Raw genomic sequence first — 20258 nt, 5'->3', positions numbered from 1 at the left:
GGTTTTTGTTTGTCCACCCATCTCTTGATGATTGACTACAAGTTCTCAATGGGATTAAGATCTGGGGAGTTTCCAGGCCATGGACCCACAATCTCTATGTTTTGTTCCCTGAGCCATTTAGTTATCACCTTTGCTTTATGGCAAGGTGCTCCATCATGCTGGAAAAGGCATTGTTGATCGCCAAACTGCTCTTGGACGGTTGGGAGAAGTTGATCTTGGAGGACATTCTGGTACCATTCTTTATTCATGGCTGTGTTTTTAGGCAAGACTGTGAGAGAGCCGATTCCCTTGGCTGAGAAGCAACCCCACACATGAATGGTTTCAGGATGCTTTACAGTTGGCATGAGACAAGACTGGTGGTAGCGCTCCCCTCGTCTTCTCCGAATAAGCTGTTTTCCAGATGTCCCAAACAATCGAAAAGGGGATTCATCAGCGAAAATGACTTTACCCCAGTCCTCAGCAGTCCACTCCCTGTACCTTTTGCAGAATATCAGTTTGTCTCTGATGTTTTTTCTAGAGAAGTGGCTTCTTTGTTGCCCTCCTTGTGACCAGGCCTTGCTCCAAGAGTCTCCACCTCACAGTGCGTGCAGATGCACTCACACCTGCCTGCTGCCATTCCTGAGCAAGCTCTGCACTGCTGGTAGCCCGATCCCGCAGCTGAAACACTTAAGAGACGGTCCTGGCGCTTGCTGGTCTTTCTTGGGCGCCCTGGAGCCTTTTTGCCAACAATGGAACCTCTCTCCTTGAAGTTCTTGATGATGCGATAGATCATGGGTGGGCAATTAATTTTCCCATGGGGCCGCATAAGAAATTGAAACTATGCTAGAGGGCCGTGCCACGGCAAATTTAGCTCCACCCACTTCTACGTTGACTCCGCCCATTCCCAATCATCTTTCCATGTGCCCCCACAAAGTATAATCCTCCTACAGTCACCCATACATTATATGCCCCCACATTATAATGTTCCCTTCCAACTGCCCCACAGTATTACGTCCCTCTCCTGGTGCCCCAGTATAAACTGGTGGAAACTAGAGGGGACACAAAACTGGAGCAGCTGGAGGGGGACATTAAACAGTGGGGGTAGTTGGAGGGGGCAATAAATTGACAGCTGGAGCGGGACATGAAACTGGGGGCAACTAGAGGGGGACATTAAAATCGTGAAGCAGACATTAAACTGTAGGGGTAGCTGGAGGGTGACATTAAACTGGGGGCAACTAGAGGCAGACAGGTCCCCCTACAGCTTCCTCCATGGTTTAATGTCCCCCCAGTTTAAGTGCCCTCTTCATCTACCTAGTTTCATGCCCCCCCCTCCATTTCTCCCTCAGTTTCATATCCCCCTTTATTTTCCCCATTTCATGTCCCCCCTCCATCTCTCACCCAGTTTCATGTCCCCCCCCCTCCATTTCTCCCTCAGTTTCATATCCCCCTTTATTTTCCCCATTTCATGTCCCCCCTCCATCTCTCACCCAGTTTCATGTCCCCCCCCTCCATTTCTCCCTCAGTTTCATATCCCCCTTTATTTTCCCCATTTCATGTCCCCCCCCCTCCATCTCTCACCCAGTTTCATGTCCCCCCCCCCCCCTCCATCTGCCATCTCTGCCCTAGTATAACATTCCCCTTCTATTTTTTCCCCCTAGGTTGCTGAGACACACACACATACAGATAGACAGACACATATATAGACAGGCACACATATAGACACGCACACACATACAGACACAGACATATAGACAGGCACACATATAGACAGACACACATATAGACAGACACACACATACATATATAGACAGACACAGACAGATAGACAGGCACACACATACAGACACACACACATATACACGCACACATATAGACAGGCACACATACAGACACATATATACACTCACCGGCCACTTTATTAGGTACACCATGCTAGTAACGGGTTGGACCCCCTTTTGCCTTCAGAACTGCCTCAATTCTTCGTGGCATAGATTCAACAAGGTGCTGGAAGCATTCCTCAGAGATTTTGGTCCATATTGACATGATGGCATCACACAGTTGCCGCAGATTTGTCGGCTGCACATCCATGATGCGAATCTCCCGTTCCACCACATCCCAAAGATGCTCTATTGGATTGAGATCTGGTGACTGTGGAGGCCATTGGAGTACAGTGAACTCATTGTCATGTTCAAGAAACCAGTCTGAGATGATTCCAGCTTTATGACATGGCGCATTATCCTGCTGAAAGTAGCCATCAGATGTTGGGTGCATTGTGGTCATAAAGGGATGGACATGGTCAGCAACAATACTCAGGTAGGCTTTGGCATTGCAACGATGCTCAATTGGTACCAAGGGGCCCAAAGAGTGCCAAGAAAATATTCCCCACACCATGACACCACCACCACCAGCCTGAACCGTTGATACAAGGCAGGATGGATCCATGCTTTCATGTTGTTGACGCCAAATTCTGACCCTACCATCCGAATGTCGCAGCAGAAATCGAGACTCATCAGACCAGGCAACGTTTTTCCAATCTTCAATTGTCCAATTTCGATGAGCTTGTGCAAATTGTAGCCTCAGTTTCCTGTTCTTAGCTGAAAGGAGTGGCACCCGGTGTGGTCTTCTGCTGCTGTAGCCCATCTGCCTCAAAGTTCGACGTACTGTGCGTTCAGAGATGCTCTTCTGGCTACCTTGGTTGTAACGGGTGGCTATTTGAGTCACTGTTGCCTTTCTATCAGCTCGAACCAGTCTGGCCATTCTCCTCTGACCTCTGGCATCAACAACGCATTTCCGCCCACAGAACTGCTGCTCACTGGATCTTTTTTCTTTTTCGGACCATTCTCTGTAAACCCTAGAGATGGTTGTGCGTGAAAATCCCAGTAGATCAGCAGTTTCTGAAATACTCAGACCAGCCCTTCTGGCACCAACAACCATGCCACGTTCAAAGGCACTCAAATCACCTTTCTTCCCCATACTGATGCTCGGTTTGAACTGCAGGAGATTGTCTTGACCATGTCTACATGCCTAAATGCACTGAGTTGCCGCCATGTGATTGGCTGATTAGAAATTAAGTGTTAATGAGCAGTTGGACAGGTGTACCTAATAAAGTGGCCGGTGAGTGTATATAGACAGATAGACACGCACACACATACAGACACACACACACACATATAGACAGGCACACATATAGACAGGCACACATATAGACAGGCACACATATAGACAGGCACACATATAGACAGATAGACAGACACACATACAGACAGACACACACACACACACATATATATATATATATATATATATAGACAGACACAGACAGATAGACACACATATAGACACACACAGTCTCTCTCTCTCTCCTCCCTGCAGCTCACCTTACATCTCTCAGTACTTTATGACATGCTCCACATCTCCATCTTCGGCCGGCACTAAGACACGCCCCCTAGACACACCTCCCTAGTCAAAGCTGTGTGGGCCGGACTGAATCAGTCAGAGGGCCGGATGTGGCCCGGGGGCCGGACTTTGCCCAGGTCTGCGATAGATTGTTGACTGAGGTGCAATCTTTCTAGCTGCGATACAATTCCCTGTTAGACCATTTTTGTGCAGTGCAATGATGACTGCACGTGTTTCTTTAGAGATAACCATGGTTAACAGAAGAGAAACAATGATGCCAAGCACCAGCCTCCTTTTAAAGTGTACAGTGGTGTCATTCTTACTTAATCATGACAGATTGATCTCCAGTCCTGTCCTCATCAACACCCACACCTGTGTTAATGGAGCAATCACTGAAACGATGTTAGCTGGTCCTTTTAAGGCAGGGCTGCAATGATGTTGAAATGTGTTTTCAATTGCTGTTAAGCTGATCACTCTTTATAACATTCTGGAGTATATGCAAATTGCCATTAGAAAAACTGAAGCAGTAGACTTTGTAAAAATTCATATTTGTATCATTCTCAAAACTTTTGGCCATGACTGTACAAGCATTGTGCTTACTCATAGCATATGAGCGGCAGAAAGTTCTGCTATGATTTTCATTTTTTTAACCACTGAATTTAGTGGCCAAGTTCAAGTGGCCAAAGCATCTGTTCATATCGAGGCCACTGCCAGTAATAGCTGTGGCCGTTCAGTTATGACTTTGGTGTTTTCAACCACTGTCACCAGTGTTTTTTACTATTCCCGTACGATGAAAGAGTTATAGCACAGTCATACAACATAGCGATGTCACAGTGTAAATGCTATATCCGTATATGTGATGTAACATATGTTAAGCTAATGTCTGCAAATTTTGTGGCAGAAACATTTGAAACATGTAACCGAAAAGGGTACTTGAGTTCATATAAAGCTGAAATATCTGTATAAGCCCTCATACACAGTGGCTAATCAATTTTTTTTGATGCAAATAGCCCCATTATGGCTGTAGCACATTTTGTAGGGGATGTGTACAATAAGGAGCAGTCTGCACTATACCCTATTCATTGCTACTACTGCTGGTTTATGTACATGCAAATCTGCCAGCAGTAACTGAATAACAGCAAAGAACTGAGAAAAGCCAAGCAGACCATAATATAGGAGATCCAGGAAAAATGTAGGGCATGATGCAGCTGACCCAGAAAAAGAGAAATCTGGACAGTCTGTGACTAATATCCCATTAGCAATAACACATACAGCCAGAAGTAGTTATAAGTATAGAGTAAACTTCTTACATAGCATGTGGTGAGATATTACAGAATGTTCTCCAGTCCAGCGTGCAGAGAAAGCAGTTTTCACATGTGTGGGTAGGAGCTATGAGAAAAATAGCCCCTCCCCTCTATACTCACATGTCCCTCCTCCCTTCACTCAATGTGAATCTGTCTTAGGATATGTTCACACACAGGAATTTGGAGCCGACTTTGAGACAGATTCTGAAATCTGTCTCCCTTTCATTTCAATGAGAGGCAGAGGCATAGCCCCATAGCATACTGTTTGTTCTTCAGGCAGATTGTTTCTGAAACTCCCATTGAAATTAATAGGAGGCAGATTTTGGAGCTGTTTTTGAAGCAGATTTTGGAGTAGATTTTTAGAATCGGCATCAAAATTAGCTTCCAAAATAAGTTTCAAATCCCTAAAGCAGAAATTTTCTGCCTGACAAATTCAGCTTCTAATTCCTCCGTGTGAATAGCACATTAGCTAAGAGAGTTCCACCTAGTGGAAGGAACTTTAGGTTAAGGCTTCATGTAGCAAAACGTAAGAAAAAAAAAACGCTGTGGAAATGCATCTTTTTTTTTCCGCAGCGTTTTTCATTGCTTTTTCGCAGAGTTTTCCTCTGTAGACTTTAAATTGCCAGCATTTCCACAGGTATAAATTGACAGGCTGCGATTTTCAAAACCGTGAGCATTTTTGAAAAAAACTGCTTTTCCGCTGCTGATTTTTTTTTTTTTTCCTGCAGTCTGTAGATGGGATTAGTCAGGATGCTATTCACTTTCCAGGTACTGTAAAAACAGCGTTTTTGCAGCATGGGGCTTCAGCCATTTTTAAATAAAGTGTATTACGTTTTGATTCAGAATCACATGTTCTATTAAAGCACACCAAGCTGTCTGAAAGTAACCACACAAACCGTATAGTGAAGACAGTACATAACTTTTGTGGTGTATATTTGTATTACAAGAAGGATAGAATAATAAACTACAACAGCAGACCCACCACAGGAACAGTGAAATAATTGCTGCACATTTATTGGGGAATTGAGCCTTATAGTGATGAAGTCTGAAATTTTGCTTATTTTGCGTTTAACAGCACCAAAAAAAAAAAACATTTGCACAGATAAAAAATTGACATGAGCAACAAGGAAATTGTCTTCTAGATTTAATTTAGTTTTGTATTTTTGCAAAAATTTACCAAAATAATATTGGTCCTTTGGTCAATAGAGGAAATGCTTGTAATGAAAGTAAGCTATTTCACCTATTGGCATATAAGGTTTCCAATATGAAGATCTCTGAATGCTCCTATAGAGCACAAGAAAAAGAAAATACTGTAAGAGGTTCTCATGAGCGCTAGTCATAACAGATTCTAATGAGGTAAGCTTTCTTGTAACAGAAATCCAACATTAACAAGGGGTGGTTGTTTAAAGACGCAAAAGACTTTATGCTGGAACAGATGCCAGGAATCATCTTTAGGTCACATTGTATTTAAGATGATGGCACTTTAATACAGGCACATTGCAAATATGCTTAAAAAATGTTTTCTGTAACAGATGTAGAGGCGTGTGGGGCCACAGTGGGAAATTTAAAACAAAAAATGACCATGCAGACACAAAGACTGCGTCTTTCCAGAATGTTAGCCAACCCCATCTAGAAATGTACGGAATACATATTTTTGTTTTCTGTAAATATCGACAAGTGTTCAGCAGCTTGTATACAGGGTCTTGTAACCTTCATCAAATTCGGCAGATTTTTCCCATGTTCCACAGAGCAGCTATCTAATCGAACCTTCATTTATAATTCTGCTTTCTACTAAATAGCCAGAGATTGACACTTCTTTATTGTGTTCGAAGCTGATAGTCTATTGGAAAGAGAGAAGATAAAGTATTAGTTCATTGTAAACTGTCTTTAACATTTGTGCTGAAAGCCGAAAGATCAACCATAAAATGACAATGAGCAGAGGAGGAAGAACATCTTTAACCCCTTACAATTTCGTCATATTAATGTCACCCGCTCAGAAGCTTTTTCATTTTTACGTCCCAATGCTAATGAAATCTGTGAAACTGCTGTGGAGTCAAAAAGCTCCCTATACCCCTTAATAAATACTGTGAGGGGTATAGTTTCCAAAATGGGGTCACTTTTGGAGGGCTTCCGTTGTATTTGTACTCTAGGGGCTCTGCAAATGCGACATGGCTAAAGTTCTAAATTTCATCTCCATATTGTTTTAATTCCCATGAAATGCTTAAAGGGTTAAGAAACCTCCCAAATGCGGTTTTGAATTATTTGAGTGGTGCAGTTTTGAAAATCACAGTTACACTAGGCAAGTCTTTTAACATCCAAAATAAAGGATGATTTAAAAATGATGTCGATATCCAGATGATATCCTGTCCCCTAGCCTGTTTATAGGAAATGATAAAACTTCATCTGAGACATAGTTAAACATTAAGGGGTTTTATGGCTGTGGACTGAAGCGCTGTAACGTGCCATTTTGTAAAGAAAACGAAAACTTTTTCTGACACAGACCATAAAAGGACATATTATATCAATCGATTTTTGAACAGTAACAGCCACCATATAGTTTATTTTGTGGAATGTACAGAGTGCAAACTATTATACTAGCTGTTCTATCCGAAGTGTCAAGACACGGGTATCAGAGCATATATCAGATAGCTCTAAGAATAAAGAAAACATGTCAAATCTATTAAGACATTTTTTGCAGAAACACAGTGGAGACACTAAAACTCTTGTCTTTTAACCGATCAGAGGTGGTAACTGGAGAAAAAAATTACTAATGCGTGAAGCGTATTGGATTATGCAACTAAACTCCAGGCACCCTTATTGATTAAATATCTGCTCTGATTTGGCATATATATATTAAATTTTGAAGTCATATGTATAAGATCTATTAGACATGTACTTTTAGAGTCCCCATTGTAGTGGATAATAGAATTTCTACTCGATACTAATATATACGGTATGTCTTTGGAATAATAATTACAGAAAGTGGGATTAAGGAGTGGAAAATAGGTAGGGATTGGATATAAGGTTGGTTATTTACCTTTTTGAAGCTTGATGTGGTCTGTTGCTAGGAGTTTTTCTCCCTAGATGTGTGTGTCGTTGTCAGGTGGCTGGTGTCCCGTGATGTAGGCGTGGTGCAGGGAGGTGGTCATATGACCGGACCTTTTCATTACATATAGGTTAGTTGGGATATGTATGTTATGCAGTGGTTGCGGGTGTGTTGGATACACCACGTGACTGAGTGTGTCCAATCACAGGACTCTCAATGTATTGGGGGAGAAGTAATGTGTAGGTAGTACATATTATGAATAGAGATGATAGTGTACGTATGAGTAAGTGTAGTGGTGGCTTGGTGCAAGAAAGGTTTTTTTGGTGTGTTCTTTATGTATGGGGAACTTATGTGATATATGTTCAACTGTGGTGCGATCACGTTGGTCAGATTCTCTGGATCTGTGGCGATTATTTGATGCAGGATTCAACCTTGATTTAGTCCCGATTTGTTACAGGATTCCATGAACATAATTACCGTTATATAAGTACATGACAACAAAGAAGGATTACATATGTGTGCATAAGTTATTTACTGAAAATAAATCTGTGGTTTATACAAACTATTAGAATGGAGGGGAAAAGGATAACATCAGTATAATAGGATTGGCAAAATGTTGCTTTATTGTGATTTTTCATTACAGAATATTTGCACGGAAGATACGAATACATTGGAACAACATTATTGTTGAAAATATATTCAACCCCTTAGCGACCCTTGACGTAACTGTACGTCATGGGTCGCATGGGGATGTATGGAGCGAGCTCACACGCTGAGCTCGCTCCATACACGGCAGATGCCGGCTGTATAATACAGCCAGGACCTGCCACTAACAGCAGCGGTCGGTGCCCGAGCCGATCGCTGCTGTTAACCCTTTACACACTGCGGTCAAACGTGACCGCAGTGTGTAAACGGCGCCGGCGGCACGGGCGCCGCCATGTTTCCCCGATCGCCGCCCTCCTGAACGTCACATGAGGGCGGTGATCGGTTGCTATGACAGCCGGAAGCCTATTGAAGGCTTCCAGGCTTGTCTCTGCACTAGATCTATTAGACGATGCCAGAGGCATCGTCTAATAGAAGTGCTGCGATTTTCCTATTCACTGCAATACTGTAGTATTGCAGTGAATAGTATGAGCGATCAGACCCCCTAGGTTTCAAGGTACCTAAGGGGTCTGATCATAAATGTAACAGAAGAAAAAAAAAAGTTTTTAAAAGTATTAAAAAAATAAAAAAAATATAAAAGTTCAAATCACCCCCCTTTCCCTAGATTAGCTATAAAAGTAATTAAAGAACATTAAACATAAACATATTAGGTATCCCCGCGCTCCAAAATGCCTGAACTATTAGAATATTAAAACATTTATCCCGTACTGCGAACGGCGTAGCGGCAAAAAAAATAAAAACCGCCAAAAAGCGTTTTTTTCAACACTTTGCCTCCTATAAAAAAATTGAATAAAAAGTGATCAAAGCATCAGATCTTTCCCCAAATGGTATCAATAGAAACGACATCTTGTCCCGCATAAAAAGACACAACAACCAGCTCCATACATGGAAATATGAAAAAGTTACAGGTGTTAGAACATGATGACACAATTTTTTTTTTCTATTTTGCAAAGTTTATCATTTTTTTAAAAGTATCAAAACATTTCAAATACTATATAAATTTGGTATCACCGCGTTCGTACTGACACGTAGAACACAGGTAACATGTCATTTGTACCAAACAGTGAACGCTGTAAAAATTAAACCCATAAGAAAATGGCGCAAATGCATTTTTTCTCCAATTGCACCTCATTCTGAATTTTTTTCCAGCTTCCCAGTACATTACACAGCATATTGAATGGTGCCATTACAAAGTACAATTTGTCCCGCAAATAATAAGCCATCATGTGACTCTGTGAACTGAAAAATGAAAAAGTTATGGCTCTTGAAATGTGAGGAGGGAAAAACGAAAATGCGAAACCAAAACATGGCCTGGTCCTTAAGGGGTTAATGAAATTAATTGCTGTATAAAGTTTAGGTGCAGGAAGTACACTTACCGTTAAGGGTTAATCTTATGGGAGGGGTCTGTGATTGCTAGGGTTTTATAAGGATTTGGTTGTAGATTCATCAGTGTGCCATGAGGAAGGAACAATACAAGTTCCGAAACGCGTAGCTTTTTAAGCTTTGTCATCTGCTATTACCCTCGGGTATTTTATAAAGATTTTACAATGAAGAAATAAAAGTTACATTTTATATACCGCCTGGTTGACACTGGATTCCTCATATTACACGTCTGATTACCTATCAACATGTTGGAATAGGCTTTAGAAAGGCTATTCCAGCCCTACCTTTATCGTTTCTCCGACGCAGTTTTTTAAATAAATACTTTATTCTTACATGCTAATTCTGTGCACGGTGCTCCGAGCACAACACCGTTATATCCAGTATTCCGCCCCTTCATGTGAAGATATCCTCCCCCTCTTATTCTTCGCTGCGTTAGCAGCAGCACTTCACACTACAGAACATGCGCATGCGCTGCAGTGAGAATAAGAATAAAGTGTTTATTTCAAAAACAGCTCAGGAGAAAAGAAAGAAAGGTAGGACTAGAATAGTTTTTCTTAAGGCTATTCCAACATTTTAGGGAAATGTCCCTAAATCTAATGATAGAATCCCTTTAAGGCCTAGAATTCATATGGAAAGCTGGGGTAAATGTTTGTATAATAATAAAAAAAAATTTAAAAAAAAAACCACTGAATTTATTTAGTGTTTTTGCAAGCAAGCCCTACATAAAAAAAAAAAGCTGAATTAGAATACACAACCTACAACACGTGGCAGCAGTAGTGGTCATGCCCATGTTCTTGCTATCCAGCTCAGAGAGAACAAAGAGATCGTCAGTTGGTTGGGGAATCAACATTGATCCCCTACCATGGAATCAAAACCAGTCTATCTTCAAAAGCCAGCAGGTGTGTGCTTGTATAACCTCCATCAAATGTAAACATGCTTATTCAGGACAACCAACCTTAGCCAAATATCACAAATAAAACATTTAGGCAACATGTGTGCCCCGAAAAAAAAAAAAAAAAAAGAAAACACCCATCTACCAGGATTACCCATACTGTACCCACCAAGGAATTGCTATAGAGAAGTGATGGCGAACATTTTAAAACTCGCGTGCTCAAACTGCAACCCAAAGCCCATTAAATTATCACAAAGTGCCAACACGGCAATTTAAACTTAATACTGTGAGGATCCACAATTGCAGATAATTTTGTACCCGCAAAATATGGTCGCGTGAATGGGGCTTTACAGAGCTTTCAATTATACAAACAACTTTGTACTGCATTTGGTAGAATTTTGAACAATTAATGTTTACTACTTACAGTGGGGCAAAAAAGTATTTAGTCAGTCACCAATAGTGCAAGTTCCACCACTTAAAAAGATGAGAGGCCTGTAATTTACATCATAGGTAGACCTCAACTATGAGAGACAAAATGAGAAAACAAATCCAGAAAATCACATTGTCTGATTTTGTAAGAATTTATTTGCAAATTATGGTGGAAAATAAGTATTTGGTCACCTACAAACAATCAAGATTTCTGGCTCTCACAGACCTGTAACTTCTTCTTTAAGAGTCTCCTCTTTCCTCCACTCATTACCTGTAGTAATGGCACCTGTTTAAACTTATCAGTATAAAAAGACACCTGTGCACACCCTCAAACAGTCAGACTCCAAACTCCACTATGGTGAAGACCAAAGAGCTGTCAAAGGACACCAGAAACAAAATTGTAGCCCTGCACCAGGCTGGGAAGACTGAATCTGCAATAGGCAACCAGCTTGGATTGAAGAAATCAACTGTGGGAGCAATAATTAGAAAATGGAAGACATACAAGACCACTGATAATCTCCCTCGATCTGGGGCTCCACGCAAAATCTCACCCCGTGGGGTCAAAATGATCACAAGAACGGTGAGCAAAAATCCCAGAACAACGCGGGGGGACCTAGTGAATGAACTGCAGAGAGCTGGGACCAATGTAACAAAGCCTACCATCAGTAACACACTACGCCGCCAGGGATCCTGCAGTGCCAGACGTGTCCCACTGTTTAACCCAGTACATGTCCGGGCCCGTCTGAAGTTTGCTAGAGAGCATTTGGATGATCCAGAAGAGTATTGGGAGAATGTCCTATGGTCTGATGAAACCAAACTGGAACTGTTTGGTAGAAACACAACTTTTCGTGTTTGGAGGAAAAAGAATACTGAGTTGCATTCATCAAACACCATACCTACTGTAAAGCATGGGGGTGGAAACATCATGCTTTGGGGCTGTTTCTCTGCAAAGGGGCCAGGACGACTGATCCGGGTACATGAAAGAATGAATGGGGCCATGTATCGTGAGATTTTGAGTGCAAACCTCCTTCCATCAGCAAGGGCATTGAAGATGAAACGTGGCTGGGTCTTTCAACATGACAATGATCCAAAGCACACCGCCAGGGCAACGAAGGAGTGGCTTTGTAAGAAGCATTTCAAGGTCCTGGAGTGGCCTAGCCAGTCTCCAGATCTCAACCCTATAGAAAACCTTTGGAGGGAGTTGAAAGTCCGTGTTGCCAAGCGACAGCCCCAAAACTGCTCTAGAGGAGATCTGCATGGAGGAATGGGCCAACATACCAACAACAGTGTGTGCCAACCTTGTGAAGACTTACAGAAAACATTTGACCTCTGTCATTGCCAACAAAGGATATATAACAAAGTATTGAGATGAAATTTTGTTACTGACCAAATACTTATTTTCCACCATAATTTGCAAATAAATTCTTACAAAATCAGACAATGTGATTTTCTGGATTTGTTTTCTCATTTTGTCTCTCATAGTTGAGGTCTACCTATGATATAAATTACAGACGCCTCTCATCTTTTTAAGTGGTGGAACTTGCACTATTGGTGACTGACTAAATACTTTTTTGCCCCACTGTACATTGCGTAGGATCTGTTTTATAGGACCGTGCAATGTTATTACAGCCTGTACTAATATTGTGTCTGCTATAAAACAGGTACTGTGTGATATAAATAGTAAAGGGTCCCCCCTCAGTCCAATCTGCTCCACAGTGACCCCTACACAGTACAATTTGCTCCACAGTGACCCCTACACAGTACAATCTACTCCACAGTGGCCCCCACACAGTTCAATCTGCTCTACAGTAGCTCATACACAGTACAATCTGCTCCACAGTGGCTCTCACACAGTATAGTCTGTTCCACAGATGAGTGCCCACAGAGGGGTCTGAATGCCACCTCTGGCACCTGTGCCATAGGTTCGTCATCAAGGCTATAGAGGATGCCATTCTCCAAGGGACAAGCTCCACCTATGGTGGTCCTGTGTCCTGTAAAGAAACTCTGGATAAGAGTTTACCACCTCATCCAGTGACAGGAATCAGCATATGAGAAAACCTCTGGGAGGCTCTATTAAACAAAAGGTAGTGAAAATATCATTTCAAAATCACATTTATTAATTTCATTCTCAATTTTTTCACCACTAGACCCCAATAATCCTTATTTTTAATCTTTCCACAGGGAACTTTTCCCCACTAGAAGCCTAAAGGAGTGGGTGACCCCAATGATTTGAGATCATATTTCACATATGACAAGCAATTCCTCCTAATCTGACTTATGCTGGGTTTACACCAGTGTCAGGTCTCCGTCTTCTGCTTGCAGAAGATGGAAACCTGAGAACGGAGACCGGTCAGACCATGAGCGTCGGGGAGCGTTTTGTGCTCTCCGCGGTGAAACTTTTTTTTGTTTTAACCGGACACAAAGACCTGCATGTCCGACTTTGTGTCCAGTTTAAAAAAACAAAAACAAAAAACGGTTTAGCCACGGAGAGCACAAAACGCTCACTGTCGCACACGGCTGGACACTTTTCAAACCCATTCATTTGAATAGGTTTGAAAAATGCCGTCAGGTTTCCGTCTTCTGCTCAGTTTTGGACAGGAAACGGAAACCTGAAAGTGGAGACCTTGGGCGTAGATGTGAACGAGCCCTTATTTTTCCATGTTCTTCCGTTTTTTTTTCAAGTAGCAACACCTACAAACCCGTCTCATTCTCAATATATCCGTGAAGCTTAGTTCACATCGGTGTCAGTCTCCATAACCTCCCAAATGTCCGGACCCCAAGAATTATTTAACCAATAAACATGGCCAATTCCTCCACATAAAATCAGGTCATCGATAACATTTTTATAAAAATGAATCTTAGAGCCATATTTCTCATTGCTTGCTTTATGGAACTCCTAGAAAGACCCCATGTACAGGTTTTCAAAACACAGAGTCATCTTTATCTCCATAGCAGTTCCATTTTCTTGTAAATAAAAAACACATATTTAAAATAATTGTGAGTTATATTGAAATAATTGACTGCCATTTTTAGGAATAATCAATGGCACTCTGCCAACACTGCACATACCTCCATTTTGGGTAATGTATCGCACCCACGGCAATGCCTGGTATCCACTCTTCTCTATTATTTTCAGGTAGCGGACCTGCAAAAAATGTAAAACTGACATAAGTTTCATTCATAAATAAAGAAAACTGTGGAGATATAATTGTACAAAAATAAATGAATGAATGACTAGCAATAGCGTTAAATGCAAAAATATCTGTAAATTTGATTTACATAAATGCTATTACAAGATTCCACTGCTATATTACTCTGAAATACACGGTCACATATTTTAAAACGTAAGATAGATAAAACGCTTTGTTTAACCGACAATACAGGCAACTATAGCAGTGCGATATACAGTATCAAACCTGGATTCCAGAGGTGGTAAAATAAGGAATCTCAAACTTCACACTTATAGGAGGTTTTCCTTCTTTGTCCTCAGCTTCAACACTTGGGAGGCCAAAATGAGCTCTCATTAAATACTCCTTTCCACCCTGCAACACCAGAAAATGCGTGAAAAAAAAATACAACACTGCTTCTCAGAACAATAGTATAGCAATACAACACCATACAGCTTAAAAGGGATTGTCCAAGTCTATAAGTGGCAAATATGATCATTAGAACCAGAGTGTTGTTCCATTTATACATTTATGTAATGTGAGCGTTACAGCCAATTACAGGCCTCAGTGATGACCTCTTTAGAAAATGTGGGATCTGTACCAGGAACATGTGAATACATTTTATTTTATTTATTAATTTATTTTTAGTGGATCCCATTTACAGGCCCTACCGACTTTAAAAGACCATCCTTTAAAAAAAAAAAAAAAAAAGACAGTAAAAAATCCCTGAACTTAGCTACAGCAGGAATTGGTGCAGAAAAAAAGAAAAGAAAAAAAGGACACACCAGGAGGTTGACACTAGGAAAAGCAAAAGAAGTCGTCTCTGCTTCCAAGCTATCCCCTTCTCCACATTTCAGCTTCTAGAGCTGGAATAGGAGTGATGAGGGAATCTGTGGAGGGGACTAGAAGACGCCGACTGAGCGGCAATCTGGACAGGCAGCCGTTCCAAAGTTTCCACCACAAACTGGTTAATTCTGTGGCAGCGGCCAGGAGGGTCTTGAGCTGGCTGAAGCAGAAGGCAAAGAGAATATGGGCTCAGGTTTGACTTGATGATAACTTTTTATTACAGCGAGCACATACCGTATATACTAGAGTATAAGCCGACCTGAATATAAGCCGAGACCCCTAATTTTACCACAAAAAACTGGGAAAACTTATTGACCCGAGTATAAGCTGAGGGGGGGAAATCCACCATTGCACATAAAAAGTCTGGTCATGTGCATTGCAGCTTAGTAACTCCATGTTCCTCATAGTAATAGCAGTTAACCCCATCATGTCCCTCACATTAACCCCCTGTGTGCCTCACATAAGAGTTACTGATATGTGGGACATATGGAGGTAATAATTAAGTATCTTCATAATTAAGGTCCTTCATTAGTACCCTCATGTGTCTCACGTATTAGTATCCTTATATGGGGCACACAGGGGTTAATATGAGGGACATGATGGGGGTAACTGCTATTAATGTGAGGCACATGGAGTTACTGAAATTAATAACCCCAAATGCCTGACAGTAATAGGCAGAGTAACTAAAGGAAGGTCCCTGTGTTTGTCACTTTACTGTAGCTTCCTCTCCTCCATATAACAGACATCTTCCATAAGACACAATGAATCCTGGCCACTCATCTGCAGGGTAGATGCTAAATCCTAGTGTGCTAAAGGACCTCTGATGATGTCATTATCATGTGATCGGACTCTGGTGTGGGCGGAGCTACTAGGATTTAGACTCAACCTTATCTGCAGATGTTACATACCAGTGGCTACAGGACCTTTGATGACATCAGTCACGTGACCTCATGACAAGCCAATCACAGAGCAGTAGCACTAAAGGACCTCCCCCTTCCCGTTTTCTGTGCTCCGTGGACCCTGACTCGTGTATAAGCCGAGGAGAGCTTTTTCAGCATGAAAAATGTGCTGAAAAAGTCGGCTTATACTCGAGTATATACGGTATGTAAAGCCTGGCGGCACCAGGATGGACAGGGCAAATTGGCTAGTCACAGGAGGGGATGACAGAAGGGACCCTAAGAGTAAATTAGGGAGGATAGTCTACCAGCTCACCAAAGGAAGTGGGATTGCCGACTGGGTACACAGAGAGGATCCCCAGGTCTCCTGCAAGGAGCTGGAGAAAAAAGGTCCCGAAGAGCTACAGTAACCAGCAGGGCTGCTTGAAGTCAGCTAGTCCAAAAAAAAAAAAAAAAAAAACTGCCCCAGAAAAAAAATACTTCTGATGAAAAAAAGAAGGAAGTCCCACAGGAATTCCCATCAGCAAGGGGAATGGAAGAAGCAGACGGCACCTCCCATGGGCCAACAGTAGGGCTAGGAGGAGTCTTGGAAGCCCAGGGAGGGGGCAGGCCTAGTTGTGGTATAGTCCCCGGCATGATCAGGGACTAACCCTAGAAGCTGCAGTCGGTGGCAAAGCACTCTTGGTTTGGAGGCCAAGCCAGGGGCCCCAGAAGGCCTAAAAAAAGGTACCGGGAGCCAGGCAAGGAGGTCTACACGCAAATGAGTGGAGAATGGGGGACAGGTGAAACCAGAAAGAAAAAGAAAATCAATGTAAGACAGAAATCCCCGACTCTTTCCTAGTGTCAGCTTCCTGGTGGCCAATTCTGTACACTTTTTTTTTTTTTTTTTTTTAAAAGAAGGTTGTAAATGAGAAGTCAAGTCATATGTTGCTAAAAACACACAAAAATATAATTGCTCACATAATACAACCAAATAATCATTGATGAAGCCAACATACATAAGCTGGGTACTTCTGTAAGAGAAATCTAGAAATGCTGGAAACAATTTAATACAGCTTACCGGGAAAGACTTTATAGACCACACTATTTCGCTGTTTTCTGGTACCCATTTTACACTCCCAACTGTGGTTTTGAACTTGGGAGAATCAGCATCATTTGGAACTGGAATGTGAATTTCTACATTGTTGGCAGTGGATCTGCGTTTGAATTGACTTTTGGCCTAAAATGAAAAGAATCCAAACACTGACAAACCTCATTCACATCATGTTTTTTTATGTTTAGCAAATACATCATGAAATCTCCCAACACACATGCTGCACTAATTTTTATTTTAGTGTATTAAAAAATATATATAGGTTCATAATTTATACATATGGTCCTCTCTTTATTCTGCAAAATGTTTTATGAAAATGAGGGGGTCTAAATCACAGTGGCCACATGTTCTCTGAGAGTCTATAGGAAAGGAGAATGTTTACAGATAAAGAATACAAGATTACATGTACCAACCTTGATCATGTATTCAATTCGACTGTGGGAATGTTTTTCTATTACCGATTCAATCCAGATGAGTGGCTTTACCTAAGAGTAGAAATAAAGTGAGGGCGTTGTTAAAGGGGTTGTCCCATCACAAGGATCCTATCTATACTGCTTGTTAATGTGAATGTAAGACTTTTAAATACACAGCTTCAGCAAAACTGCTTTGTTTGTCCACTATCTTACTTTATTCAATTCTTTGTGGCCACAGCCCTGACTTAGCTGCTCATGAGTCAAGTGATGTATCTGCTGCTCTCAGAGGGAAGGGGCTAAGTGCAGGGAGCGAGCCTGTGTATCTAGCTATTCCTGTGTCTATACCACATGACCTAGCTTCCTGCTATCAGATAGGGGAGAGGAGCTGCTTTAGTTGTGTTCATTATGGCAGAGACTGGCAGTCTCTATATGTAACACAGAATGGAGTTGCTGCTGCCTGTACTTCATAGTCTAATATGGGTGGGCGGAGCTACACACGAATTTGGGGGCGGAGCTAAACAGCAGGTTGCACGTGAAACCCCGCCCACCAAATGATGCAAGAAACCAGGAAGAAAGAAGATTTTACAGCAGTAAACACTGGTGAGTATGTGAGGTGGGAATACCCCTTTAAGGGCTCGTTCACATCTGCACCCGGTCTCCGTTCTGCAGAATTCAGTTTCCTACAAAAAACAGGGCAGGACACGGAAACCTGCAGGCATGTTTCAATCCCATTCATTTCAATGGGCTTGAAAAGTGTCCTGCTGTGAGTGCCGGTGAGCGTTTTATGCTCTTCGCGGCGAAACCAGTTTTTTTTTAAACCGGACACAGTTGGACATGCAGTACTCTGTGTCCGGTTTTAAAAAAAAATGTTTTGCCGCAGAGCGCATAAAATGCTCACGGACGCACACGGCCGGACTTGGCATGACAGGTTTCTGTCTTCTGCATGCAGAAGACGGAAACCTGAAAACGGAGTCCAGGTGCTGGTGTGAACCCAGTGTAAGATGGTACATTAAGCAAACAAAATGTGCGAGTGTTAAAACTACACATTTTCCATAATTGCTATTCTATTGCTACAACACAAAATATGAGGGCACTTGCATGAGTGTTCAGGCGATAAGACATAAGCTCAAACTCCCCATCTGGAGGAATGAAAGAAATTGTTCTGTCATTTTCAAATCTGGACAGGCGCACACACTGGTGGAACTTGACATCTTCCAGTTCCACAGATTTGCTCTTTCCACCTAAGAGAACAAAAGTTATAGAAGTCATATAAGTGTATGCAAATTATATATATTACACTATATCTCTATCTATCTATCTATCTATCTATCTATCTTAGACACACACACATTGTCAGACACAAGCTATAACTGGTCAGGTGCTAACCAAACTACTTGTTTGTATTCAGTCACTTTTGTTTAACCACTTCTCGTCACTGTAAGGCCTATGAATGGAGTCTAACAGATTTATCATTATTTTCTGGAAAATAAATTATTGCAACACCTGTGGGGTCCAAATGCTCACAATACCCCTTGGTAAATTTTTAAGGGATATAGTTCTTAAACCGAGGGGGTTTTCGCTGTACTGGTACCTCAGGGGCACTGCAAATGCAAAATGGCACCTAAAAACTGCTATTTGGGGGAGATATTGAAAAAGGTTTCTAACCCTTCAATGTCCCACTATATATGCCCATACAGCAGTTTACATCCATCTGTGTGGCATTTCCATAGTTGGAAGGAACTGATTTAATACTGAATGCATTTTCTCCTTTAGCCCCTTGAGAAAATTAAGAACAAAAAATTGGAGTCAAAGCAATATTTTATAGGAGAAAAAAAAAAAAAAAAAAAGTCTTTTACCAAAATGACCCCCACCCCCCTGACAAATTTCTTGAAGGATGTAGATTCCAAAATGGGATAATTTTTAAGGGTTTGTACTGTTTTGGTTCCTCAGGGAATACAACGTGGTGTCTGAAAAGGATTCTAGTAAAATCTGGCCTCCAAATTTTCAGTGGGACTCCTACCCTTCTGCATCTTGCTGTGTGCCCAAACATTAGTTTACATCCACGTATCGGATATTTCATGCCCAGGAGAAATTGCAGAAATTGTGAGGATGTCTTAAACTTCATAAATGCCACTTTGAATTATTTGTTAAACCATAGTACATCAGTAAAGGTTTACATAAGTAAAGTAACTAATTTCTTTAAAGACCTGTACAATGAATCTAACATTTAATGGGACCTCCCCTTTCGGTTCTTCTTTTGTTATCCCCAGTTGTATTACAAGTTTATTGAGAGCGTTGTGTAAATAACAAATATCTTTCTTACGTCCGGTATTTTCAAACAAAACTTTGTCATTCAGCCCTAGTCGCAATTCAGGCATTCCCGATAGAAAGACTCTCATCTTAATGGATCCAACGATTTCACTTCGTAGGACATTTCCATTGGCACTCACCTAAGATAAAAGAAAAGCTTTATTACTAAAATTACCAAGAAACAGAAAACCAACAGTTTTTCTAAAAACATGCTTATTCAACAATGAAATGACTGTAATAGAAGGGAACTATAGGTTTTTATAGCACTGCACCATCACCAAGCTGAGGTCCAACGTTACAGAAACGCAGCTTTTCTTGTTGGAGATTCGCTGCAAAAGTAATGGGAAATATCTAGGAAGTTCTCATACTTCTACCTTCTGCCCAATCCACTTCTGGCTTTGGCAGCGAATCCTGCAACAAGAAAAGCTGCTTTTCCGCAAC

The 20258-nt window shown here is 41.4% G+C and overlaps 1 protein-coding gene across 1 annotated transcript in view; it reads right to left on the bottom strand.

Annotated features, from left to right (window-relative positions):
- Positions 1-5848: 5848 nt before the first annotated feature.
- The window catches only part of AP1M1 (adaptor related protein complex 1 subunit mu 1), a 31769-nt gene continuing 17359 nt past the window's right edge, over positions 5849-20258 (bottom strand). The window contains exons 6-12 of the mRNA XM_075281919.1: positions 19831-19957; positions 18606-18748; positions 17508-17579; positions 17062-17220; positions 14509-14634; positions 14162-14237; positions 5849-6519 (exon numbers count right to left, since the gene is read on the bottom strand). Coding sequence (XP_075138020.1) covers positions 6497-6519; positions 14162-14237; positions 14509-14634; positions 17062-17220; positions 17508-17579; positions 18606-18748; positions 19831-19957 — 726 coding nt within the window. The 3' untranslated portion in view covers positions 5849-6496. The remainder of the gene's footprint in view (positions 6520-14161; positions 14238-14508; positions 14635-17061; positions 17221-17507; positions 17580-18605; positions 18749-19830; positions 19958-20258) is intronic.

The sequence above is a fragment of the Leptodactylus fuscus genome, chromosome 1, assembly GCF_031893055.1.
Source record: "Leptodactylus fuscus isolate aLepFus1 chromosome 1, aLepFus1.hap2, whole genome shotgun sequence".
NCBI lineage: Eukaryota > Metazoa > Chordata > Amphibia > Anura > Leptodactylidae > Leptodactylus > Leptodactylus fuscus.
This window is presented reverse-complemented; position numbering and strand designations above follow the sequence as displayed.